Source organism: Cucurbita pepo, chromosome 9 (assembly GCF_057944985.1).
Source record: "Cucurbita pepo subsp. pepo isolate OVF chromosome 9, ASM5794498v1, whole genome shotgun sequence".
Lineage (NCBI taxonomy): Eukaryota > Viridiplantae > Streptophyta > Magnoliopsida > Cucurbitales > Cucurbitaceae > Cucurbita > Cucurbita pepo.
In genome coordinates, this window is record NC_141806.1 from 3759004 (window position 1) to 3779264 (window position 20261).

Consider the following 20261-nt stretch of genomic DNA (forward strand, 5'->3'; position numbering starts at 1 on the left):
ATATTGGTGTTCACCAACCTATAATAAATTCTAAATATAACAACGATAGAAATGTCTGCTTTGATATTCAGGTTAGAGTGTAGATCCAACTTGAGAGAAGATAAATATGTGGGTTATTGAGAGATAGGGTAAACTTTGGATAACAATTGAAATATGTTGGTCTATTTTCCAAATTGGATTGAACCATTCCTAGCCAGAAGTTTGAGAAGTCTTAGTGCCTTATCTGCAAGTCTTAGTGCCTTATCTGCAAAGGGGATAAGGACAAGGATATCCTGACCTAGTCTAAATAAGGGTTTGATAGCAACTTTAACAAGTTGTACTTGAAGGTAATTAATTTCTTCACGATGTTAGAGTATAACGTTTATTTGTTGGAGTATAATGTTTTTCCAAAAGATATTGATGGTTTTCCTTTTTCTGTGAATAGGGAGCTTACCAACCGTTTTACGTCTCTTGTTACGTGGAACACCGATCCTTTACTAATGACCTGTCGACTCGGCTAACGCAAGAGTAAGAAGAAGGAATCGTGTAGTGGACAAAGATGAGAAGAATTTATCCATCCAAACCCCCTCAAATCAAATGTGGAACCCTGAGTTGATGGTCGGTTCTATTTTCTCCCTCTCGAAATCTTCTATCGCGAGCAAGAGTACGGTTGTTGACTGTTCCACCTGCCCCATTTCTTTCTCCTTACGGCCGTTGACGTTTCCAAATACGTTAAAAAATAAATTTACTATTAATTTACTTAACATTTAATATTTGTTCTATTTTCTTTTCTTTTTTCATTTTTTTCTTTAGTGATTACATTTGTAGTAATTAACTAATCTAGATTATAAATTTTGTGGATGATATTCTCACGTCCTTATACTAAATTATTAAAACTTACCCAAACAACTATAGTACTGCATTAAATAATTTTACACTACACTAACACAAAGAACGTTATTTTTGTGTTAGCTTAGCTAGCTTGTGTTAATGAGTCATCGACAATTTATTTTCATCAACACAAATTGACATTAAATTTAAACATTTAAATAATTAAATTTAAAATGACAAGACAATCGAGAATATAGACAAACCAAGTCATACCAAACATACATAAACAAAAGTATTTTAGAAGTAATTTTATGAAAAAATGGTTCAATAAAATTAGGACCATAAAAAAAATCCTGAAAAAGTAGTATTTAGAGACTAGGAGGCAGTATTGTCTGCTACCTCTTACACTTCATTAAATTTTGATGTGACATACCCTAAATTTTGAGGCATCGAAAGAGCGGGAGTAATTTAAGCATGCCATGCAATGCGTGAAAATGAAAGAACATATAACATAAAATGAAAGAATAAGAAGAGATCGAGCACTTTACAAATGAATGCATCAAGACAAAAATCTTTGAAGATGATATTTGTTTACTGGTCTGATCTATTACAGCTTGTATCATTCTTTTGGAGAGAATTCTTCATGTGAACTATTGAGCAATCAAAATTTTGGAGTGCGATTGAATCAGACTAGACCCGATTAACTAGGTTTATAAAAATCTACGTGAAGGCTAAACAAATCTGTCCACACAAATAAAAGAAAAATTAAATTTTGATGCAAGTAGTGTTTCATTTTTATTTTCTATAGTGATAGCTTGTTGCTTGTATGGAGCGGACTGTCGTTTTTTTTTTTTTGTATCCTTCTTTATGGTAAGGTAATAATAATATCAAGAAATAGTGGACTTCTATAGACTATAATATTTTCTTTTTAAATAAACTTTTCATCTACGACACCACTAAAAAAATTTTGAAAACATTTAATTGTTTTCATTCAAATAACATACGAAAATGAGAATTGAAACATATTGAAGAATGACATTTTTTTATTCCTAATCTTTTTCCTCTTGTTCTTAAAACTCTTTCTAAATTCCAATCTCTTTCATTGATTTACCTCCATGGCTTCCCCTCATCTTCTTTTTCTCTTTACTTTTCATCATCCTCAAAGAGAAAGTACCTGTAAATAGAAAGGAGGGTAATTTCCCCCAAGCCCACCAAAGCTTCCAATCATAGAAACTTGCACCAACTTGGCGAGCTCCCACATAGATCCCTATGGCACCTCTCTCATACGGTCCCATTATCAGCCTCAGCCTTGGCAGTGTAGAAACCACTATCTATCCTTTGTCGAGACAGCTCGTGATCTCATGAAAACCCACGATCTTCAAAGCTGCAGTAGACCACAAACTCAAGTAGTCAAAAAATTCACTTACAATTTTCTTGATAGTGTGTTTTCGCCTTATGATGATTACAAGCGAGAGATACGAAAAATTTGTATACTTGAGATTTTCAGTATGAAAAGGGTGTTATCTTATGAACCCATTAGAGAGTAAGAAGTTGGTTGCTGATTGGATCAATTTCGAAATCTGCTTCTTATGGAGTTATTGATCTAATTGAGAAGTTCATTTCTCTCATGCTGGTGTTATTTTGGAATGCGGTTTAGAGGGGATAAATTTCATGAGCTCGTGAGTGAAGCTAAGGCCCCGATGGGAAGCTATAGTGCTTATGAGCTTTTTGCTATTCCTTTTGTAGGGAAGGTCATTTATTGGTTCAGTGGACGAGAAGCTAGACTTAAAAGGGTTTTTAACGAGATCAATGCCTTGTTTCAAGATGTGATAGATGAACATCTTCGTCCTTAAAGGCCTCAACCAGAGCAAGATGATATCATTGATGTGCTTTTAGCTATTAATAAAAAGCAACTTGAATCTTGCACGGTTGTCATTACCCAAGAAAGCATCAAAGCCATTCTTTTGGTAAGCTTTAATGATTTTTTAGCTAAATTATTAGTTTAGTTTCAAACCTTTCAATCTCATAGCTAATATATCAATATATTGTACATGAACAAAATATATTTTTGGCAGGATTAGACACGGGTTCAATTACACTAGTTTGGGCAATGACAGAACTTGTAAAGAACCTAAAATTGATGAAGAAAGCTCAAGAAGTTCAAAAACTATGTGGGAAACAAACGAAAGGTAACCGAGAAAGACATAGAACAACTTCCATATTTGAAAATGATAGTAAAAGAGACATTGAGACTACATCCACCCGCACCTCTTCTTATTCCAAGAGAAGTCATTTCCCATTTCAAAATTAAGGCTACGATCTTTACCCAAAATCAATGGTTCAAATGAACGTTTGGGTAATTGGACGAGACCCCACATACTAGAAAGACCCAGAAGAATTCGTTCGAGAGAGATTTGAAGAGAGATCAATTGATTACAAAGGACAACACTTTGAGTTCTTGCCGTTCGGGAATGGTCGGAGGATTTTCCCAGAGATGAATTTGGGGGTGAAGACGGTGGAGCTCCCTTTAGCGAATCTTTTGTACCATTTTAATTGGAAGTTGCTGGAAGGGATGAAGAAGGAGGACTTCGGACATGGAAGAGACTTCGGGTTTGAGTCTCACCATCTACAAAAAGTTGCCTCTAAAACTTGTACCAATTTCATACCGTCCATGAGTTAAGTGAAGTTCTATGGCTTTGGTCTAGACAAATAATAAGTGTTTTTATATGTAACATAATGCTTAAAATCAAATAATAATCATAAATTTGACATAATTAAAAAAAAAAAATGTATTATAGGATAAATGTTTTTGTGACTTGTCATATTAAATTATTGATCACAAATTCAAGGTTAATATTAAAAAAAATATAATTAAAAAAAAACGCTATTTTTTTTATTTTTTATTATTTTTATTTATAAATCTCTCTGCTTTCAAATACGTTAAAAAATGTATTTGAAAGGAGAGAGATTTATAAATAATAAAAAAAAAAAAGAAAAAAAAAAAAAGAAATTTTAGCTTTTTTTAATTAAAAAAATGACATTTTCTGTTGATATTTTTTTAATAAAAATGTTAAAGTTTCATTAATATATTTAACGGTTAATACTTACGCTAGCTTCTATTTTATTTATATAAAATTGAGTGATTAACTGTGGTAATTAAGTGAACCAGAACATAGATTTTGGAGACGGTATTTTAACATTCTTACATTATGTTATTAAAACTTTATCATATAATTGTAGTACTGTATTGTAGTACTCAATGTTAACGCAAAGAAATTTAGAGATAAAAGCGGCTCACGGGTCATTGAGAATTTATTTCATTCACACGATTGACATCAAATTTAAACATTTGGGTATCTGAATTCGAAATGAATTCAAGTTGATCAATTCCAATCAAATAATTGCAATTAAGTTTACCCAATTTTTTTTTTCAAAAAAAATCTCTGATATCTAAATTTTGAAAATTAGATTTTGTTTATGTTTTAAAAAGAATTTAATAGATTATTTTTTATTTTTTATTTTTTATTTTCAAAATTAAAAAATCTAAGTTTTTAAAAAAATAATTGATATTTGATCTTATGGGATGTCACGGGAGGGACCCTAGGGTATGGGCCACTTTCCACATCAAATGCATCAAGACAAAAATGTTTGAAGTTGATTTTCGTCCTTTATTGTTCTATTTCTATTTGTAATTGAAATTCTAAGATACGGTTGGATAAGATCAGACCCAATCAAATTAGATCTAATCATAACTTTTAGACGTGATATCATTCAGACAAATATAGATTATCTACTAGAAGACTAGTATTCAAATCTATCATACTAAGCCGTGTTTCAATTTTTGTTTTCCACTTGATGACACCTTATTACTTTCATGGAGTGGACCACCAATTTTTAGTATCATTTATGTGATACTAGAAGAATAATATCAAGAAACTTTGTATTTTTGTGGACCATCATATTTTATTTTTAAATAATTTTTTAGTCTACCGTTCTTAGAGGCAACACTAAAAATTTAAAAACATTTCATTATTTTCTTCAAATAACGTAGGACGTTTTATTTTATGTCCATTTAATCTAAAGAAGAATCAACATTTTTTATTGTGAACTTTTTCCTCTTGTTCTTGAACTCTTTCTAAATTCTGATGTCTTTCATTCCTTTCCCTCCGTGGCTTCCCCTCATCCTCTTCCTCTCTTCACTTTTCATCATCCTAAAATGGAAATCCGCAGCAAATAGAAGAAAGCAAAGCGTAATTTTCCCCCTAAGCCCACCGAAGCTTTCAATCATTGGAAACTTATACCAACTTGGCAAGCTCCCACACAAATCCCTATGGCGCCTCTCTCAGCTTTACGGTTCCATTATGAGCCTCAGCGTAGGCTATATAGGAACCATCACCAAATCATTTACCCAGACAGCTCGTGCCCTCTTGAAAACCCACGATTTTCAAAGTTGCAACAGACCACAAACGCATGCTATCCAAAAACTCACTTACAATTTTCTTGACATTGCATTTACACCTTCCAGCAATTACTAGAGAGAGATTCGCTAAATTTGTATACTTGAGCTTTTCAGTATAAAAAGGGTGCTATCTTACGAACCCATTAGAGAGCAAGAAGTTGGTTTGCTTATTGAATCAATTTCACAATCAGCTTTTTGTGGAGCCGTTGTTGATCAGTGCATTGCTTTCACTACTGGTGTTATTTTTAGAATTGCATTTGGGAAGCCGTTTAAAGGGGATGGCTTTCATGAGCTTGTGAGTGAAGCTGGGCCCTATTGGGAAGCTATAGTGCTTTTGAGTTTTTTCCAATTCCTTTTGTGGGGAAGGTAATTGATTGGTTTAGTGGCCGAGAAGCTAGACTTCAGAGGGTTTTAATGAGATGAATGATCTGTTTCAAGAAGTGATTGATGAGCATCTTCGACGAGGCCTAAGCCAAAATAAGATGATATCATTGATGTGCTTTTGGCTATGAGTAAAAAGCAAGTTAAATCTTGCACCGTTGTCATTATCCGTGAAAACATCAAAGCTATTCTTTTGGTAAGCAACTTCTATCTCTAATTTTTAGTTTAGTTTCTAAACTTTCAATCTCGTGGTTAACAAGTTGTTTATCAATATTGAGCCTTTTTTGCTATGGTTCTATCCTTCATGCATTCTCAGATATCTCACAGCCTTCTAACATTTTTATTGTATGATGTGCATCAACACAACATAACATAAGGATATTTAGTACTTAATTATAGTTTATCATATATATCATATTTGATCACAAATATCTAGATATTTAACTTCTATTACATCTTACCCTACGTGTCTTTCATTTATTGTTATTTTCATTTATTACTTTTTACGTATCCTTTTCATTTATTTGATTATAAATAGATAACTTTCACACCATTTAGGTGTCGTGGCTTAAGCAAACATTCTCAGTTCATGCGTTGTTATCTCACCGTCTCTAACATTTTTTTATTGTATGATGTACATCAATAGAACCTATTTTTAGCAGGAATAGAGACAAGTTCAATTACATTAGTATGGGCAATGACATAACTGGCCAAGAACCCAACATTGATGAAGAAAGCTCAAGAAGAAATTAGAAATCATGTGGGAAACAAAGGAAAGGTAACAGAGAGAGACATAGAAGAGCTTTCATATTTGAAAAGGATAGTGAAATAGGCACTAAGACTACATCCACCCGCACCTCATCTTGTTCCAAGAGAAACTATTTCCAATTTCAAAATTGAAGGCTGAGTTTTACCCAAAAACGACTGTTCAAGTGAACGTTTAGGCAATTGGGCGAGACCCCGCATGGTGGAAAGACCCAGAAGAGTTTCTTCCTAAGAGATTTGCAGAGAGCTCCATTGATTACAAAGGACTACATTTTGAGTTCTTACCGTTTGGGGGTGGTCGGAGGATATGCTCAGGGTTGAATATGGGGTGAAAACTGTGGATTTGGCTTTAGAAAATCTTTTGTATCATTTTGATTGGAAGTTGCCAGAAGGGATGAAGGAGGAGGACTTGGACATGGAAGAGAAATCGGGTTTGAGTCTCACCATCCACAAAAAGTTGCCTTTGAACTTGCACCGATGTTGTACCATCCATGAGTATTAAGTTTGAGCTGGTGTCCTCTAATTGTAAAGTATAAGACTTGTCTTATGTATGACAACACGTGGCGAGTGGCCCTTGCATTTGTCATTTATGCTTATATACTATGATGAGGATGATGTGAGCTAGTATGATGTGATGTTATATTATGATATGATGACATGATGACGATGATGTATTATGATTCAATATGATGATATTTCATATTAAGATGATGTGTATGTACGAGATGACATGCTGCATTATGATGAAGAGTTTTCTGAGACACTACCCTAAATGAGAGTAATGATGATGAATGTATGAAGGCTAATGCATGTTACCTAGAACAATATGTGAATGATATATAGGGTTGTGTCATAAGAATAATTTAAGATGAAAACTATAGGGACCTCATGCATATTGCGTGTTCATGTCCATCGGGTTACTTCCCCAATTATGATAATGAGTACAGATGCGTATACTATGATGATGCCTTCATGATATTCAAGAGTTTGCTGACCTCCGGATGTCCGACTACGAACAACTAGCCTCACTATGATGGGCCAAGGGGGTTGCAAACCACTTGGTGGACTAATGCTCGCACATATGGGTCGTGTGTAGGGAAGTACTTCACATCCAATTTTGTCAATACTGGAAACCACCTCTACAATGGTTTTAACGATATGTCTCTAATCATGAGTTACATGTGTTTGCATCCTCTAACCAAAATAGTAGGGTCACTAAATATTTTTTTAAAATACTCAAGTCGTGGACTACTCCTATTTTTGAGGTAAAGGCAAGACACCCTTGTACTCTGACGACGACATCGCAAGTAGAGACTATGCATAAGATAGCGGTATTTCAATTTTAATTTGTTTTATTTAATATTTCATTTATGTTATTTTAAAGACATTTTTTAAATATGGAAGCCTATCATATTGTTTTATGAATATTTTTTTAAATAATTATTTTCGCATAAGAGATTATATTATGAAAACGGTAGCAATTTTGGGTCAATTTTGGATCAGTTAAAATCTAGGTAGTTGCATCAATTTTTTTAATTGAAACAAAAATAAAATAAAATTCAAAAAATAAATTTCAAAAAGATATTTTAACCTCTTTCTATTATTATAAACTATTAAACAAATATTTGTTGATTATAAACTTATATTATTATAATATTTACTAAATTGATGAAATATTAAAAAGAGAAAAAATTCATCAAGAAAAAACTCAAAATATTAGAAACAAAAATATATATTAGTCTACATATATATATATATAGAAATTTTAGGAATGTGTTGGTTGAATTAAAGAAAAAAGAAAAAAAAAAGAAAAAAAAAAAAAGAAAAAGGGTTGCAGTAAAGAATGATGTACACTTCAAAGAAAAAAGATAACCCATCAATAATTGCAATTAAGTTTACCCAATTTAAAAAATTAAAAAAAAATTAAAAAAAAATCTCTTGAAAATTAAGCTTTGTTTATCTTTTCAATAGAATTTAATAGATTATTTTTTACCTTTATATTTCTAATTTTCTAAAGTAAATAAATTTTATTATCTAAGCTTTTCGAAATTGATATTTGATCTTATTGGATGCCACCAAAGGACCGGAACGTATGGGTCATTTTCCACCTCTAATGCATCGAAACAAAAATCTTTGAAGTTGATTTTCATTCTTTAATGTTCTATCGACGCTTATATCATTGTCTCAATCTCTATCTTTAATTGAAATTCTAAGACACCATTAGATAAGATCAAATTCAATCAAATCAGATTTAATCATAACTTCTAAATTTGATTTCATTGGTTAAAATATAGATTATCTGTTAGAAGATTAGTATTCAAATCTATCACGCTAATAACTTGTGTTTCAATTTTTGTTTTCCACGGTTAGAGGATGACAAGTTTTTGCTTTCATGGAGTGGACCGCCATTTTTTAATATCATTTGTTTGGTACGGTAAGAATAATATCAAGAAAAGTTGTATTTATGTGGACCATCATTTTTTCTTTTTAAATAATTTTTTAATCTACCATTTTTAAAGACAACCACTAAAAATTTGAAAACATTTCATTATTTTCCTTTATATATATGACGTTTTGTTTTATGTCTATTTAATCCAAAGAAGAATCACCAGTTTTTTATTCGTGATCTTTTTCCTCTTTGTTCTTGAGTTCTTTCTAAATTCTAATGTCTATCCTTCATTTCTCTCTCCGGCTTCCCCTCCTCCTCTTCCTCTCTTCACTTTTCATCATCCTAAAATGGAAAGTAGCGGCAAATAGAAGAAAGCGTAATTTTCCCCCAAGCCCACCGAAGCTTCCAATCATTGGAAACTTGCATCAACTTGGCAAGCTCCCACACAAATCCCTATGGCGCCTCTCTCAGCTTTACGGTCCCATTATGAGCCTCAACCTAGGCCGTATAGAAACCATCATCATATCATCGGCTGAGACTGCTCATGCCCTCTTGAAAACTCACGATCTTCAAAGTTGCAACAGACCACAAACCCATGCCATGAAAAAATTCACTTACAATTTTCTTGACCTTGGTTTTTCACCCTACAGTGATTACTGGCGAGAGATGCGCAAAATTTGTATGCTTGAGTTTTTCAGTATGAAGAGGGTGTTATCTTACGAACCCATTAGAGAACAAGAAGTTGGTTTGCTTATTGAATCAATTTTACAATCAGCTTCTTGTGGAGCTACGGTTGATCTTAGTGAAAAGTCCATTGCTCTCACTACTAGTGTTATTTTTAGAATTGCATTTGGGAAGCCATTTGAAGGGAATGGATTTCATGAGCTTATAAGTGAAGTTGAGCTCCTCATGGGAAGCTATAGTGCTTCTGAGTTTTTTCCAGTTCCTTTCGTGGGAGAGATATTTGATTGGTTTAGTGGTCGAAAAGCTAGACTTGAAAAAGTTTTTAATGAGATAAATGCTCTGTTTCAAGAGGTAATTAATGAACACCTTTGTCCGGAGAGGCCTAAGCCTGAGCAAGATGATATCATTGATGTGCTTTTGGCTATTAGTAAAAAGCAAGTTGATCCTTGCACGATTGTCATTAACCATGAAAACATCAAAGCCATTCTTTTTGTAAGTAACTTCTATTCTTAAACTTTAATGGTTTTTAAGCTTAAATTTTAGTTTATTTTCTAAACTTTCAATCTTGTGGTTAACTAAATTTTTGTGCAAGTATTGACCCCTTTTGGCTTCATCTCTATCCTTCATGCTTCTCCTTTATCTTAGAGCCTTCTAACTTTTTCTATGGTATGATGTACATCAACAGAACATATTTGTGGCAGGATTAGACACTGGTTCAATTACAATAGTCTGGGCAATGGCAGAACTCGCAAAAAACTCAAAATTGATGAAGAAAGCTCAAGAAGAAATAAGAAACTATGTGGGCAACAAAGGAAAGGTAAGAGAGAGAGACGTCGAAGAGCTTCCATATTTGAAAATGATAGTAAAAGAGACACTAAGACTACATCCACCAGCACCTCTTCTCCTTCCAAGAGAAACCATTTCTCATTTCAAAATTGAAGACTATGACTTTTACCCGAAAACGATGGTTCAAGTAAACATTTGGGCAATTGGACGAGACCCCACATGCTGGACAGATCCAGAAGAGTTCCTTCCAGAGAGATTTGCGGAGAGCTCGATTGATTACAAAGGACAACATTTTGAGTTCTTACCATTTGGGGCTGGTCGGAGGATATGCCCGGGGTTAAATATGGGAATGAAAACTGTGGAGTTGGCTTTAGCGAATCTTTTGTACCATTTTGATTGGAAGCTACCGAATGGGATGAAAGAGGAGGACTTGGACATGGAAGAGAGTTCGGGTTTGAGTCTCACCATCTACAAAAAGTTGCCTCTCAAGCTTGTACCAATTTTATACCATCCATGAGCAGTTTTATGGCTTAGAGTAATAATGGGTATTTTATATGTATTATATAAAATACTTGAACTCTTTTGTTACCAACAAAATAGATGATGTGAAAAGCATAAGTGTAACACCAATATTTGAAGATTGATATGCATAACAAAAGGTAAAGAAATAAATAAGAGTAATGTTAATGAAATAAATAAATAAGAAAAAAGGAGAGGAAAACCTGCACGTTATTGATGATCCATTACTTTGAAGAAGGAATCGTGAGGAGATAAAAGACCCTAGAAAGAGAATCGAGCTTGGGACATAAAGGGAATGACATAAAAGATTTGGAAATTTGAAGCTGCTCGCGGTTGAAGGCGTGTGAGATTCACGTGCACATGGTTGAGTATAGTAGATCCTTTAGGTGTGGATCTTAGTACTTTTGGAGAGATATTAGTGTTCATTAACTTATAATTAGTTCTAAATATAACAATAGAAGAAATTTCTTTAATATTCACTCATTTGAGAGTAGATCCAACTTGAGAGAATATAAATATGTGGGTCATTGAGAGATATGATAAATTTTGGATAACAATAGAAATATATTGGTCCATTGTCTAAATTGGAATTGAACGTTTGAGAAGTCTTCATATCTCTTATTTATAAGGGAGATAAGGACAATGATACAGTGACCTAGTCTAAATAAGGGTTTGATAGCAACTTGAACAAATCCTACATGAAGGTAATTAATTTCTTCACGATGTTGGAGTATAACGTTTACCTGTTGGAGTATATATTTTTTTGAAAAGATATTGATGGTTTTCCTATTTTTGTGAATAAAGAGCTTACCAACCGTCTTACGTCTCTGTTGCGTGGAACACCGATTCTTTTCCAATGACCTATTGACTCGACTAACACAAGAGTAAGAATAAGGAATCGTCGTAGTGGACAAAGATGACAAGGATTTATCCCTCCAAACCCCCTGATGATGCAATATCTACCACTCAAAAGTGTGCATAGATATGAAAATATTATTACTCAACGAAAGAATACAGATTTAAGAATTAGAAAAAGAATTGGGATCGAATGTTCAATCTTCATTGATATTCACAACCTTTAAATAGGATACAAGATACTAAATAATATCTACCAAGAAAATATAAACTAACTAAATCCTGATAATAAAATAAAATATACTACTATTCAAATTCAACTTATTACGATATCTAAGATATATTTCCTAACTAATATATTCTGTAAGATTACGAATATCATATATTCCATAACTAATTCAAACTAGAAATAAGTTAGCACTAAATTCTGACAGCCTCCCTTAGTGCAAGCTTATTTCTCAATAACTCCGAGCGCCTTACGAAAAACTTCAAACTTCAGTTTGGCAAGTGCGTTAGTAAATATGTCTGCAACTTGCTCATTAGTGTGTATTTTCTGCAATTCAACATCCTGCGATAACACTTTCTCTCGAACAAAATGATAATGAGTTTCAATATGTTTCGAACGAGCATGAAATACCGGATTTCCAGCAAGTTTGATTGCACTCTCATTATCACAATTAATTTGAATTGGCTGATCGAGAGTAGTTACCATTTCTTGAATAAGCCTCCTGAGCCACAAACATTCTTGAGTAGCCATTGTAGCAGCTACATATTCTGCTTCATAACTTGACAAAGCAACTGTGCTTTGCTTCTTACTACACCATGAAATTGCAGCAGAGCCTGCTGTAAAACAAAAACCTGTTGTGGAGCGTCTGTCATTCACGTCACCAGCCCAATCAGCATCCACAAAACCACTCAATAAAAATGACTTTGATTTCTCATACATTAATCCATAATTTAGAGTGCCCTTGATATAACAAAGAATCCTTTTTGCTGCAACTAAATGAGTCTCATGTGGTTGGTCCATAAATTGGGACACAACTCCTACTGAAAAGGCAATATCTGGCCTTGTGATGGTCAAATAGAATAAACTACCAACAAGTTGACGAAAGAATGTAGCATCTACTAATGACTTTCCTTGACTCTTAGCTAATTTGAGATTTGGTTCCATAGGAGTAGTCTTTTCTCTTGAATTCTCCATATGAAACCGCTCCAATAAACTTGATGCATATCCTTTTTGAGAGAGAAAATAACCATCCTCACATCTTTTAATTTCCAAACCTAGAAAACAATCAGCTTCACCTAATCTTTTCATTTCAAAACGGATAGACAAGGCATCTTGGAGATTACTAATTTCAACAATATCATCACCAGTAATAATCATGTCATCAACATAAAGTAAAAGTAGAGTGCATCCAATTATTGTTTTCTTAACAAATAAGCTTGGATCAGCACATGAAGACTTATAACCACAAAAATTAAGATATTGAGCAATCTTACCAAACCAAGCACGAGGAGCTTGTTTGAGTCCGTACAATGCCTTCTTAAGTCTGCACACATAATTAGGATATTCCTTAGAGGTAAATCCTTGCGGCTGCTCCATAAAGATATCACGATCCAACTCTCCGTAAAGGAAAGCATTTTTCACATCAAGCTGCCATAATTTCCAGCCTTTACTAGCACCTAAAGAGATGATTGTCCGTAATGTTACCATCCTTGCGACCGGACTGAAGGTCTCGTCATAATCTCGACCATATTGCTGAGAAAACCCACGAGCAACAAGACGAGCTTTGTGTCTATCAATTCTACCATCAGCTTTTTTCTTCACCTTGTAAACCCACTTACAAGTAATTAAGTCGGCATCATGAGGCTTTGGTACAAGTTCTCAGGTGTCATTCTTTTTTAGTGCTGAAATTTCTTCCAGCATTGCATTTTCCCATTCTGAAATTCCTTTAGCTTCACTGTATAACTTTGGCTCATTTTCACTTGTATCTCCCATAAAAAAACAAGACAGAACAGAAAATTGATTAATGTCAACAACAAAGTCAGACAAATGACCTGGTAACCTTTTCTGTCTCTGAGGATTTTTTCTTGTGACACCTTCAATATTTGTAGTGGCTTCTGTGGCTTCTGTGGCTTCTGTATTCTCTTCAGCTTGAATGTCTGTCGCAATAGAATCTCCTCTTCCTAACGTAGAATCATCGGGAAAAAGTGCAACAGTATTTGTACTTTTGCTGCAATTTGAATCGTCTTTGTAACTTGAAATTTCATCGAACACCACATCACGAGACACAATAACCATCTTTGTTTCCAAATCCATACACCTCCAACCCTTTCTATGAATATCATAGCCAACAAAAATACATTTCTTGGCCTTTGGGTCAAGTTTAGTTCGATTTTGTTTCAGTACATGAACATAACAAATAGACCCAAAAATACGAAAATAACTCACATTGGGTTTACGATGATAAATCAGCTCGAATGGTGATGATTCTGTCCCTGGCCATGGAGGCAGCCGATTTACAACATGGCAAGCTGTTTGAAAAGCTGAGGCCCATAACTCTCTTGGAAGACTCCTCGCATGCAGCCAAGACAAGCAAACTGATGTAAGATGAGCTAACTTGCGCTCAGCCACCCCATTTTGTTACGGGGTTCCTGGACAAGTCAGTTGACGTTGAATCCCATGCTCCTTACAGTATTCCATAAAATCATTTGAAAGGAATTCCCCTCCATTATCAGTGCGCAAACACTTGATTTTCAATTTAAATTCTTTTTCCACAGCATGCTTAAATTGAATGAACTTTGAAAAGGCTTCACTTTTGTGTTGTAAGAAGTATACCCAACTGAAGCGAGAGAAATCATCCACAAACACCATCACGTAATGAAGGCCGGTATAGCTTGCTGTTTGCGTCGGTCCCAGAAGATCAGAATGAATCAATTCTAGCACTGTTGAAGCTCTACTCTTTGAGCTTGTGAAAGGAAGACGATGAGACTTACCATATTGGCAGCCTGGACAAACTCATCATGCTGAATATCTTTAAAGAGAGTGACACCATCAAGAAGTTGTTTTGTGGATATTTTCTCCAACATCTGAAAACCCACATGACCCAAACGAGCATGCCAAAGATTTGAGCTTGCATTATGACCAACCTTCTTGATATATTCATCACTAGCTGATAAAACATACAAAGATTCTTTTCTTTTTCCACAAAACTGGACATCAGCATCAACATGTTTCACATTAGAGAGTATTTGAACATCTTTAGGACAAAAAAAAACATACCTTCTTGAATCTGTTATTTGTGATACAGAAGCAAGATTTTTCTTTAAACCAGGAACATGATAGACGTCCTTAAGTAGAACACTCCCATCATTCAAATCTCCTTCTTTCGTCACAGGATGCATTGAATTATCAGCTGTCACAATGATCTTTTGACAATGTGGACGAATGTCTGATAGAAGAGTTTCGTTTCCAGTTGCATGATGAGAGCAGCCGGAATCGACAATCCATTCTTCATTGTAGTCTATAAAGGCATGAGAATCTGCAGAGACATCAACTTGATGAACAGCTGAAGTCACATTTGTTGGCTGGTCAAGAGCCTCAGTGGTTAAGCAGTGTTCCCAAATTGGATCTGAAGAACTCTTACTTTCATGTACACCATTTGCTTTTGTTTCCTGCATCTTGACTCTGCAATTTGGTTTAATATGGCCTGGCTTTCCGCAATGATGACACACCACTTTCACCTCACAATCCCGTTTAAAATGGCCTGGTTTTCCACACCTGTAACAAGTTTTAAATGGTTTCTTTGACGACTCCTCACTTCTGAATTGATTCCCATTGCTTGATGAAGGCTTTGAGTGAAAATTCTGTCTCCTTTGATCTTTGACATACAACACATCTTCTGACTTTGGGGAAAACTCGTTGCTGCTAGTCATTTGCTTAATCAAGGCTTCCTGATTGGAAAGAAGATTCTCCAATTCAATGACTGTAGGCTGATTTGCCCACCCTTGTATTGAGGAAACAAAGGGCATAAACTCTTTTCGTAATCCACGAATAAGATAACGACGTAATCGGGCATCACTCACTGGCTCCTCAGCATCTAATTCTGAAATTTCAAAACACAGATTTTTCACTTTCAAAAAATATTCTTCAACAGAAAAGTTACCTTGAGTTACCATAGCTAGTTCATTCTCTAAGAATTGTAATCGAGCGGTATTTTTCTTGGTGAACAACTTTTGAAGTGTATCCCATACTTGCTTTGGTGACTTTAAATCACGAACATGATCAATATACTCCTTGCTAATCGAAGTTCGCAAGGTAAATAAGGCTTTTCCGCATTTAATCTTCCATTGTCGGCGTAATTCTGCATTATGTGGAGTATCTGCTGGAATGTTTGTGTCATCACCTTTAATTAAATCCCACAAATCTTGCCCTTGTAGATACGCTTCCGTGCATAACTTCCAATAACTATAGTTATTGCCAACCAGCTTCTCCATAGCTACACCCATAGAAGCACTCCCACTATTCATCTCGTTGAGTAATAATATCAAACCGTACCAACTTGGCTCTGATACCAACTGACGCAATATCTACCACTCAAAAGTGTGCATAGATATAAAAATATTATTACTCAACGAAAGAATACAGATTTAAGAATTAGAAAAAGAATTGGGATCGAATGTTCAATCTTCATTGATATTTACAACCTTTAAATAGGATACAAGATACTAAATAATATCTACCAAGAAAATATAAACTAACTAAATCCTGATAATAAAATAAAATATACTACTATTCAAATTTAACTTATTACGATATCTAAGATATATTTCCTAACTAATATATTCTGTAAGATTACGAATATCATATATTCCATAACTAATTCAAACTAGAAATAAGTTAGCACTAAATTCTGACACCTGAAATCAGGTGTGGAACCCTAAGTTGATGGTCGGTTCTCCTTTCTCCCTCTCGAAATCTTCTGTCGCGGGCAAGAGTATGGTCGTCGACTGTTCCACCTGCCCCATTTCTTTCTCCCTACGGCCATTGACTATTCCAAATACGTTAAAATATAAATTTACTATTTTTTTTTTTAATAAAAATGTTAAAAGTTTCATTAATTTACTTAACATGTAATATTAATTTTGTGGATGATATTTTGACATTCTTATACTAAATTATTAAAAATTTACATTAAAGGAAAAGTATTTTACAAGTAATTATATTTTATGAAAAAATGGTTCAATAAAATTAGGACCATAAAACAAACCTCAAAAAGTCTATTTAGTGACTAGGAGGCTAGTATTAAACTTCATTGAATTGTAATTAAGTTTTTAAGTGTTTTTTAAAAAAAATCAAAGTATTAAATGATTTTTCTTTCTATCATTTTATTTAGTCACACCTTAAGTTTCAAGGTATCGAAAGAGGAGTGATTTAAAAATACTATGCAATGCATGAAAATGAAGAACATATAATAGAAAATGAAAGAATAGGAAGAGATCGAGCAGTTTCCAAATGAAATGCATAAAGACAAAAATCCTTGAAGATTATATTTGTCGTTTACTGATCTGTTCTATTACAACTTGTATCATTCTTTTGGAGAGACTTCTTCATGTGAACTACTGAGCAATCGAAATTCTAAAGTGCGATTGGATCGGACTAGACTCGATTAAATAGGTCTATGGAAATTTATCAGAAGGCTAAACAAATCTATCCACACGAATAAAAACTTTGGAATATAGAAATTATAAACGAAAAACTAAATTTTGGTACAAGTAGTGCTTTAATTTTTATTTTCCATGGTAAGAGATGATGATAGCTTGTTGCTTTTATGGAGTGGACCGTCATTTTTTTTTTTATATCATTCTTTATGGTACTGTAATAATAATATCAAGAAATTGTGGACTTCTATAGACTATAATATTTTCTTTTTAAATAAAATTTTTATTTACCATTTTTAAAGACACAACTAACAAATTTGAAAACATTTAATTGTTTTCATTGAAATAACATAAGAAAATGAGAATTGAAACATATTTAATAATGACATTTTTAATTCATAATCTTTTTCATTATTGTTCTTGAATTCTTTCTAAATTCCAATGTCTTTCCTTCATTTCCCTCCATGGCTTCCCCTCATCCTCTTCTTCTCTTTACTTTTCATCATCTCAAAGAGAAAGAAGCTGCAAAGAGAAAAAGGGTAATTGTCCCCCAAGCCCACCAAAGCTTCCAATCATAGGAAACTTGCACCAACTTGGCAAGCTCCCACACAAATCCCTATGGGCCCTCTCTCAGCATTACGGTCCTATTATCAGCCTCAGCCTTGGCGGTGTAGAAACCATCGTTATATCCTCTGTCGAGACAGCTCGTGCCCTCATAAAAATCCACGATCTTCAAAGTTGCAGTAGACCACAAACTCAATCAGTCAAAAAATTCACTTACAATTTTCTTGACATTGCGTTTTCACCTTATAGTGATTACTGGAGAGAGATACGCAAAATTTGTGTACTTGAGCTTTTCAATATGAAGAGGGTGTTATCTTACGAACCTCTTAGAGAGCAAGAAGTTGGTTTGCTGATTGAATCGATTTCCTAATCAGCTTCTTGTGGAGTTGTTGTTAATCTTACTAAGAAGTCCACTACACTCACTACTAGTGTTATTTTTTGAATTGCTTTTGGGAAACCGTTTGAAGGGGACTGGTGTTATTTTTTGAATTGCTTTTGGGAAACCGTTTGAAGGGGATGGATTTTATGAGCTTGTGAATGAAGCTGTGGCATCGTTGGGAAGCTACTGTGTTTCTGAGTTCCTTCCTATTTGTTTTGTAGGTAAGGCCATTGATTGATATAATGGACGAGAAGCTAGACTTGAGAGGGTTTCTAATGAGATCCATACTTTGTTTCAAGAAGTGATTGATAAAAACCTTCGTCTAGAGAAACCTAAACCAGAACAAGATGATATTATTGATGTGCAAGTTGAAGCTTGTACGGTTGTCATTACCCATGAAAACTTCTTTTGGTAAGCAACTTCTATCCAAAATCTTTAATGGTTTTTCCTTTAATTTTTTTTTGTTTAATTTCTAAACTTTCAATCCAGTGGTTAATAAGTTTTTTAGCAGATATTGATACTTTTTTGCTTTGTCTCTATCCTTCATGCCTTCTCCATTATCTCACAGCCTTCTATAATTTTTTATTGCATGAATAGAACATAATTTTAGTAGGAATAGACACAATTTCAATTATATTAGTCTCAATTATATTAGTCTAGGCAATGGCAAAACTTGTGAAGAGTCCAACACTGATGAAGAAAGCTCAAGAAAAAATCAGAAATCATGTTGGAAACGAAGGAAAAGTAACATAGAGAGATTTAGAAGAGCTTCCATATATGAAAATGATAGTGAAAGAGACATTAAGACTACATCCACCAGCACCTCTTCTTATTCGAAGAGAAACGATTTTTCATTTTAAAATTGAAAGCTACGATTTTTACTCAAAAACGATAGTTCAAGTAAATATTTGGGTAATTGGGCGAGACTCCACATATTGGAAAAATCGAGAAAAGTTCCTTCCAGAGAGATTTGATTGAGCACGATTGATTACAAAGGACAACATTTTGAGTTCTTGCCATTCGAGGCTAGTCGGAGGATATGCCCGAAATTGAATATAGGGTGAAAAATGTGGAGTTGGCTTTAGCAAATCTTTTGTACATTTTGATTGGAAGCTGTGGAATGGGATGAAAGAGGAGGACTTGGACATGGAAGAGAATTCGGGTTTGAGTCTCACCCTCCACAAAAAGTTGCCTCTCAAGAGTGTACCAATTTTATACCATCCATGAGTAGTTTTATGGCTGAGACTAATAATGGGTATTTTTATATGTAATATATATAATGCTTGAACTCTTATTTCCAACAAAATAGATGATGTGAAAACTCACTTTGTTGGAGAACTTTCACTCCTAATTAGTGAGCACCGGCGTTGGAGGGGTTTTTCTTAGGGTGTGTCGAGCTTGTGCATATAAGAGGTAATTTAGGTTTAGATAAACGTTGACAAAGTCTAAAAAAAATTAAACTAATTTATGCATGTGCTATGGTCTCGACTTGCAATGCCGTCGTCAGCTGTACAGGTGTGTCTTGCGTGTACCTGAAATACATATAGCACGTAGCTTGAGTATTTTAAGAAATACTCCGTGAGTGGCCCCACTATTAGGGTCATATGAATGAGGCCTATCATTTCTATTTGTATTCTCTTAGGCGACTATCTTAAACGGGTAATTGAATGTTTATGTACTTAATGCTACACATACTCCTCACATACGAGTATGGACCCACCAGTCGGTTCACACACCTCTTGGACCCCTTTCTTAGTCGAGATAGCATTCTCTGGTGTTGCCAGACACCCGTTAGGAATAGTGACCATCATAACATTATGATAAACATAATGATCGTTTTCCTGCCTCATAATGTAAGCTTTCGTACCATCGTAAAGGAGAGATTCCTTAATGCATGTAACACACAGGCATAAGGTCCCAACATTTTTATTCATTAAATCATGTAAAACAACCCCTTCAATTTTCCTTCATATCATATCATTTTACAACATAGCTTTTAAGGGGTGTGT

At 34.3% G+C, this 20261-nt stretch overlaps 1 protein-coding gene and 2 pseudogenes across 3 annotated transcripts; all 3 read left to right on the forward strand.

Annotated features, from left to right (window-relative positions):
* Positions 1-4822: 4822 nt before the first annotated feature.
* Positions 4823-7100, forward strand: LOC111802069 (cytochrome P450 71B20-like; annotated as a pseudogene). The gene is made up of 2 exons (XR_015422387.1): positions 4823-5846; positions 6297-7100. The product of XR_015422387.1 is annotated as a cytochrome P450 71B20-like (transcript).
* Positions 7101-8885: 1785 nt separating this feature from the next.
* On the forward strand, positions 8886-10949 carry LOC111802023 (cytochrome P450 71B19). Of its 2 annotated transcripts, none has more exons than XM_023686282.2 (2): positions 8886-9980; positions 10174-10949. In XM_023686282.2, the coding sequence occupies exons 1-2, from the start codon at positions 9081-9083 to the stop codon at positions 10789-10791; spliced, it is 1518 nt and encodes a 505-aa protein (XP_023542050.2). In that variant the 5' UTR covers positions 8886-9080; the 3' UTR covers positions 10792-10949. The 2 variants fall into 2 exon arrangements, with proteins under 2 accessions (XP_023542050.2, XP_023542051.2); XM_023686283.2 differs by having other exon boundaries at positions 8887-9839.
* A 7966-nt stretch (positions 10950-18915) lies between these two features.
* On the forward strand, positions 18916-19580 carry LOC111802070 (cytochrome P450 71B26 pseudogene; annotated as a pseudogene).
* The last annotated feature ends 681 nt before the right edge of the window (positions 19581-20261 follow it).

Bases quoted from the DNA above. Each gene is read 5' to 3' on its own strand.
- LOC111802023 (XM_023686282.2), top strand. From the start codon at position 9,081: ATGTCTATCCTTCATTTCTCTCTCCGGCTTCCCCTCCTCCTCTTCCTC. The intron at 9,981-10,173 runs GTAAGTAACTTC...GTACATCAACAG, and splicing joins ACATCAAAGCCATTCTTTTT to AACATATTTGTGGCAGGATT.